The sequence below is a fragment of the Plecotus auritus genome (genome assembly GCF_963455305.1).
Source record: "Plecotus auritus genome assembly, chromosome: 9".
NCBI lineage: Eukaryota > Metazoa > Chordata > Mammalia > Chiroptera > Vespertilionidae > Plecotus > Plecotus auritus.
Window position 1 is genome coordinate 26,344,125 of NC_137783.1, and position 7,578 is coordinate 26,351,702.

The 7,578-nt window shown below is 43.1% G+C and overlaps 1 protein-coding gene across 1 annotated transcript; it reads left to right on the plus strand.

The window, feature by feature from the left end:
* The first annotated feature begins 936 nt into the window (after positions 1 to 936).
* Positions 937 to 5,671, plus strand: PPP1R3C (protein phosphatase 1 regulatory subunit 3C). The gene is made up of 2 exons (XM_080687936.1): positions 937 to 1,195; positions 3,205 to 5,671. The coding sequence occupies exons 1-2, from the start codon at positions 1,182 to 1,184 to the stop codon at positions 4,142 to 4,144; spliced, it is 954 nt and encodes a 317-aa protein (XP_080544062.1). The 5' UTR covers positions 937 to 1,181; the 3' UTR covers positions 4,145 to 5,671.
* Positions 5,672 to 7,578: the final 1,907 nt, after the last annotated feature.

Consider the following 7,578-nt stretch of genomic DNA (forward strand, 5'->3'; position numbering starts at 1 on the left):
GGAGTGAATTGCTCTAGTGGATGTTTCATTTCACAATGTAAGCCCAAGCATTTTAGTATCTTACCCAGTGATACTTGGCAGGTATTTCTTTTTCTTCATTCTAATCTCACCACTTGAACAATTCCACTGTTGGACAGTTACTTAAAAGACACAAGGAATTTTGTATTTTTTTTAACTGACCCCTGGATATTTAAGTTAATAGAAGATGCGAGTTTTATAAAAAGAATTCATCCTCATCTTAGAAATATAATTTTATGGTTGTAGCTGATGGTCTGAAAACTCCCCAAACCAAACAAAATAATAAAACCTCAGTGAAAGTAACTGGCTCGCAGAATCATGAAACTGAAGAGTGTGATGTTTTAACATGTTAGTTTCCACATCACTGCTGAAGGATGGCAAAACGGAGTCGAAGGATTTGGGTTGGCCACTGGCTCTGTGGTTGACCAGCCATGTGAGAGAAAAAGGCCATTTCATTTCTGGCTTTAGTGTTCTCTTGCAGGGAGAAAAACTGAAGACTAGATCGAAATACCAAGTGCCTTCTAATTAAATGCCACCTCACTTTTATGGGGCTGGCAGGCTTAATTAGCGACATCTGTTAGAGAATGGTTCCTTCCTGGCAGCCTTCAGTCTACCGTGGGGTGCGTTTATGGATTCCCTCTAATCAAAATATATGCAGCCAACTTCTTGCTCTGGCTGAGGTGCGGGAGAAGATGCAAGAATGCACCTAGCAATGAACAAGATAAACATTTCAAATAATATATGCCTGGGGAAAGAGCCACAGCTTTCTGTGCTCAGATTGAACTGTGCACAGACGCCTCAAGACTCTCAAGGCATTTCCTTCCCAGCAGCCGGGCTGAGCTGGCGCCGGGCCTCAGGGAGGTTTGCGGCTTTCTCCCTGGGCCGGCCCCGCCCCCGCGGGACCTCAGTCAGTCAGGCGGTGCGCACCCTGCAAGAGTCCAGCACCACGGCGGTCACGTACTCCGGAGAGGGCTCGCGCCCCAGCTGGGAGCTGGTTGGTCCCGGGATCGGGCCACGTGGTCAGGAGCAGATAAGGGGCCTCTCGGAAGCCGCACCCGCAATCCACGGGAGCTAGTGCCCAGCTGGGACAGCTGGGAGCGAGGCTCGAACTTGCACAGACAGCCAGTACCGGCTCTCTCGGTCCGACGCCGCTTCTCTGCCTAATGAGCTGCACCAGGTAGGTTCGCTGCAGACCTGCGCCCCAGAGCACAGGGGTGCGGGCGGGTGCGGGGAGGTTGGGGCTGCGCTTCCCTTCCGTCCGCTCTGCCAATGCAGACCCCACGGGAGGGCACGTTGAATCATTGCTGAGTGGAATCTAGCAGGGGGAGGCCTCGGAGGTGTGGAAATTTGCTTGGTGCTCCTTAGGTGGAGCTGATTTTGGTAACCCGCATCTTAAACCAGAAACTGTCTTAAGGAGAGTCAGCTTTAGTTCTGATTCCCGTATGGATTGCGACTGTCATCTCTTGGTCCTGCACAAAGGCCCCAAGGACTCCTAATTTGAGGGAATGGCACTCTGACGTCGCTGCTTGGGTCCTTTAGCTTGGAGAGAAAGCTCCAGGACCATATCTGCATTCATTCTTCGTCCTCCACTCTTATCACGGTTTGCCACAGCAAACTCAGCGGCCGAGTTGAGCAAATGATGATTTTTGAACTCTTGGCCAAGATTTAAAATTTCGGGGAAATGGTTAAATTTTAAAACAGCCTTTCTATAAGTGCAAAAAAGTAAAAATACGAAACAAACCCACAAAACAACCCCCCCCCCCAAAAAAAAAACCCCATCTTAAATGGCTTCCTCAGACACATTTAGCAGACTTCTCTAAAAAGCCTTCCTGTTAAGGATTGTTAGACTCACAAATATAGCTTTAGCTTTTATTTTTTTGTTCTAAGTTTGTAGGTCTTCCAAAAAAATCCCAGGACCAATAAAATAAATTCTGTGAAGGTACTTTTACTATCCATTTTGGGATAATGACCATTTGCCTGCTTGCTTAGAGCGGCCGTGAAGGGTTACTAAGAAATGTCATGTACAGTAGACATACACCTCTTATCTGTAAGGCTAGGATAGGGAAGAAAAGTCCATACCCTTGGCAATACATACCGAGGGCTAAGGGCCAGGGGAAAAATCCTACTTGAGGGACACTTCTTAATTTAATATTGCTGAGCATAGTTTTGTTTAAATTTTAAAAGTTTTATAATCTTTCTCGTTATAAATATCTATTGTCCAAACATTAGAAAATGCCCCAAAAGTACAAAGACAAAAACCAGATCACCTACAATCCTATCACCCAGAGATAATTAACTTTTTGGTGTTATTTCCTATTAACTTTTTTGATATTTATATGTTCATATATGTATATATAATATATTAAAATAGTTCAGTTTTCAGGTTATCAGCTTTTTCCATTTAAATGTGTCTTTTCATAGATGTCTTTGTACACAAAACATAGATTGTGTGAAGTTTTTAAATGCATGCATTGCTGGGTTGCATTTCAGTCGCTTATGAGGAAAAGCATGATAATCCAAGTGCAGAGATAATTCTCTGACTTCACTCTTTCCAGCCTTCTCACTCTCAAAACAGTTCCATGAGAACTTTTTTTTTTTTCAAGTGTGTTACCTTTTCAGAGACGTATTATCAATTCAATAGCAAAATCAGGAAAGCAGCCAGAGGAAGCACAGAGTCTTATGGCTCCGGAACCTGTCTGGTCATTAACATCACTGGAAGCTTTAAGAACATATGTAACTCCTTGTCCCCAACCCCAGAGATTCTGCCTTAGTGATTCTAAGTCCCAGGATTCTGCATTAAAGAAAAAGAAAGAAAACCAACTCCTTAGGCCATTGTGACCAGACAGGTTTGAAAAGCACTGGTCCAGAACAGAGCCAATGGTTTTTAAAGCTGCATTAAAGATTATCCCATCCAACCCTTTTATGTCTCAGATGGGGAATCTAAGACTCCCCAAGTGTTTAAAGCAGTTAACCCACGGCCTTGTGGCCAGTCAATGGTAGAATCAAACATAGAACGCAGATCTGATTATAATACTGTTTTCTCTTAATACATATGACAGCACCTCCCTGATACTTACTGTGCAGGCAATAATTTAGCCAATACAAAATAGTATGTGTGTATTTGGAAGCAGGGGAAGAGTATTCTAGATCCAGGTGATAAATACCCTTTTTCTTCTTATATTCCAGAATGATCCAGGTTTTAGATCCACGGCCTTTGACAAGTTCAGTCGTGCCAGTGGATGTGGCCATGAGGCTCTGCTTGGCTCATTCCCCACCTCTGAAGAGTTTCCTGGGCCCATATGATGACCTCCAACGAAGAAATTTTGTCAACAAATTAAAGCCCCTGAAACCGTGTCTCAATATAAAACAGGAAGCCAAATCACAGAATGACTGGAAGGGTCCACACAACCAACCCAAGAAACGGGTTGTGTTTGCAGATTCCAAGGGCCTCTCCCTCACCGCCATCCATGTCTTCTCTGACCTCCCAGAAGAACCAGCGTGGGATCTCCAGTTTGATCTCTTGGACCTTGATGATCTATCCTCTGGCTTGAAGCTCCATGAGGAGAAAAATTTGATTTTAGACTTCCCTCAGCCTTCAATCGATTACTTGAGTTTTCGGAGCCACTTCCAGAAGAATTTTGTGTGTCTGGAGAACTGCTCTCTTCAAGAGCGAACAGTGACTGGGACTGTGAAGGTAAAAAACGTGAGCTTCGAGAAGAAGGTCCAGATCCGTATTACATTTGATACTTGGAAAAACTACACCAATGTGGACTGTGTCTACATGAAAAATGTGTATGGTGGCTCAGATAGTGACACTTTCTCGTTTGCCATTGACTTACCCTCTGTCATTCCAACTGAGGAAAAAATTGAGTTCTGCATTTCTTACCAGGCTAATGGGCAGGTCTTCTGGGACAACAATGAGGGTCAGAATTATAGAATTGTTCATGTGCAATGGAAACCTGATGGCGTTCAAACACAGATGGCATCCCAGAACTGTGCATTCTACCAGGTGCCCCCCAAGACTGAGTTAGAGTCAACAATCTTTGGCAGTCCGAGGCTGGCCAGCGGGCTCTTCCCAGAATGGCAGAGCTGGGGGAGAATGGAGAACTTGGCCTCTTATCGATGAATTAAGCAACCTAGTAAATGGTCTGGACCTGTCATTTTCCCCATGTACTTCTAGGTCTATAATATAAAGCTCAATATTAGGAAGTCTTCGCCACTTTCCTTCAGTAGGTTTAGGTGTGAGCTTTGAGACCTGGCTACAAAAAAAGATAGCCACTTGGAGAATTTAGTGTTGGGGTCTATATGGATGATGCTGTCCAATTTTGCTATTATCAAGTAATAGCCTCAATTCCATTTTTATTAAAGTAATACTTTTTCAATGCCATTTCTCCTTCCCTCTCAATTCACTAGCTTTCACATTGGGCAAGGAAAGGTTGAAGAAGGACAGTTGATGGTGAAGGAAAGCTGTGTTAATGGTATGAGGAACGTCTGGTAAAGTGTTCACAAAGGACTCTGGAGCTCGAGTCAGAGTAGGAGTGGGAGGTCTGATACTTAACTGTTGGTGAGAAATGTAAGATTATTTTGTGTTTTTAAGTTGGTTCTACAGTTCTCTCCTGGGGAAGTAATTTGTAGAAGGGAGAAAAAGACCCAGTCTATGTGTTCTTGTGGAGAAAAACCAAACAAGCTTTAGGGGTGTTGGGTGGTATTGAAGAAAGGTGAATTATAACTCTGGAGAATCAAGATTTTAAGGGAAGCCTTTCTATTCAGACATGATTAATCAAAAACCATGATTTGGGGAAAGTTTAGGCATATCTGGTTTTTCAGTTGTAATGTTATAAGTGACCTTGCTTGTGATCAAGGCATCATGGTTAGGTTCTCAGTAGAGAATGCTGCTTAACCAAAAAACCATGCCATCACCAGTGGCTAACAACTTGTAGGGACTCTGTCATGTCAAAGGTATCTCTTTGCAAGTGCCTTGATGAAACCAGAATATTGTAGTTGCTTATCCCAAATATATGAAGGGTCATCTGATAACTCACGAGTGCTTGGCCTCATAAAAAGGTCCACTCTGTATACTGGCATTCCTCCTGCAATACTGTTGTGTCTTTGAGAGTGTTGTCAGTGTATACAACTCACATCCTTCATATTGAAGGTGACTTATGTTTCCACTACACTTTTTCAATGTGATGTTGAAAGTGAGGACTGACACTGATTCTCAATTCAAGAATCCAGTACCTTGCACATAAAAGTAACATTCTTTTTCTTGCCTATATTCGTCTTGTTGTTTTAAGTCTTTATACCAATTTCTTTGAAGTCAAAATGTATTTTTTAAGTGGATGTGAATTGTTTTGGATGTGTTGTAATATATTTGTTTTGAGGTATGCATAAATCCATCCTGTAAGATCTCAAGGACAGTAGTCCTTAAATGTTTGCTTCCATCACTTATGCATGTCCATTGCGAGGTGTTCAGAGAATGTAGTTAATTTTAACATGTGTGATCTGCCATGCTGAAAAGTGCTATTGGAATAACTCTGCTGTGACAGTATTTGAAGTTTGGTTAGCAGCCACAATTTTTCTACTCTAAATATTTCACTCTCCTATAGCTATCTTAATGAACTTCTCACTTTAAGAATAAAAGTGTTTGACATAAGATCAAAGTATGTTTCCTTTGTCAATGTCATATTTAAGTAAGAAACCATGAACTGAAATTCTCCAATTTAGTTTAAGGAGAACTGAGCGAGATTAGTTTGGGTCACCTGAGGGTATTCACAAGTCCCCAGGTTTGTTGTGGGTGACTTCCTACTACCTGATCTTTGGGGCTGGGGTCCAGGGGCAGTACTGGGACTGTCCCCCTGACTGTCACTATCTGTGCTGACTTTTCATCATACATACTCTGCTGGGTCAGGGTTATTTTGGGGCCACTTCTTAGTATTAAGATGGGGGAGGAGATGGTGTGGGAAGGGCTGGAATGGCTTCTATCTGTTGAGCTCTAGCACCTTCCTGAAGGGGCAAAGCTTGGAGCTGCACAGAGGCATGGTAGGGGGCTGTGGCTTCAGCTCCTTGGGGTGAGAGGCAGCAGGTCTGTGAACCTCAGTTTAGTTTCAGTTCTTAGCTAACATTCCAGAAAGAGCGTCTGCACAGTGTCTCTTAAATGTAAGGGGAAATAAATGACCGACTTACTGAAAAGCCAAATTATGAAAAACAAATTATATCATGTCATAACATCCTTTTCTTCAGAAGTTGTAAACTATAGGCCTGTAGGCTGTATCTGGCTGCAGATGTATTTTATTTGACACAAGGTATTTTGTTTTTCTTTTTTGCTTTTCAAAAAAAATCAGATTTTATTGCCAAGGTTAAACAATCAACAAACTACATTTATTAAAAATCTATTTTTTTCCCTTTGGAATTTGCCAGATATTTCTCCATGGTGACATCTACCTAGAATTGAATAGTAGCTGCCCCTTTAGATGAGGCACATGTCCCTACATGGAACATCTGACGTATGTTGTCACAGTTCCCACCAGCTGCTTCATTCTCTTAGATTATCTGCCTGACCTTTTTGGAATTGGAGGTCATTACCCTTATTATTTTCCCTCTGGCTCTCTATTCACGCTGATGGTTGGGTGAAAGAGAACACACTCTTCCCTTGGGATAGAGAAAATGAAATGGGAGTCTAACAGTAACCTTGAAGACATGGGACCCCAATGCCTAACTTTTAAAAGAGCAGGGAAATGACTTGTTCAAGGTCCCATGCCCAGTTGAGTCAGGCTGGAAAAGGATCTTCTGGCTGCATAGTGACTTTTTGTCTTTTGTTTCACACTTCTTTCGTGGAGGCTCCTCAGTGACCCTCCTCTGTGGCTATCCCCTTTTTTTAAAAGAGGGAGTGCTTTCCAGGCAGGCATGGCTCTGGTCAGCTGTTGCTGGTCGTTTGTGCCAGCTTAACCCAATGCCGGTTTATCCCCAGGCTTCATGTGAATGACTGAAGGAGAGCTTGGTCAAAGAGCAGTGTGTTCCTAAGTGTTTCATGTGGAACAGAATCATCATATTTCACATCTTGATACCTAATTGCAGAAACAACACTCCTTTTAAAATTTAACATGGGAGCCCTGGCTGGTGTGGCTCAGGTTGGTTGGGCATTGCCCTGTGCACCAAAGGGTTGCTGGTTCGATTCCTGGTCAGGGCACATGCCCGGGTTGTGGGCTCGACCCGGCAGGGGGCGTGCAGGAGGCAGCCAATAGATGGTTCTCTCTCACATCGATGTTTCTCTCCCTCTTCCTTCCTCTTTCTAAAATCAATTAAAAAATCTTAAAAACATTTTAAGATGGGAAAATGGCTTGAATTTGGGGGACACGATATTCTGTTAAAAAAAAAATCCCAACAAGGTTTAATGCAGTTGAAAGGGCGGGGAGAGACCGACTCCATGTTCTCTTTGTTCCATGTCCTCCACCTCGTGGAGTCAGGTTCCCGCCCTAGAACCTCTCCAAGAGCCCAACCCACACTTTTGAATTAGCCAATAGAAATGCAAGAGGAAAGTAAGCCGTGCCCTGCCCCCATGTG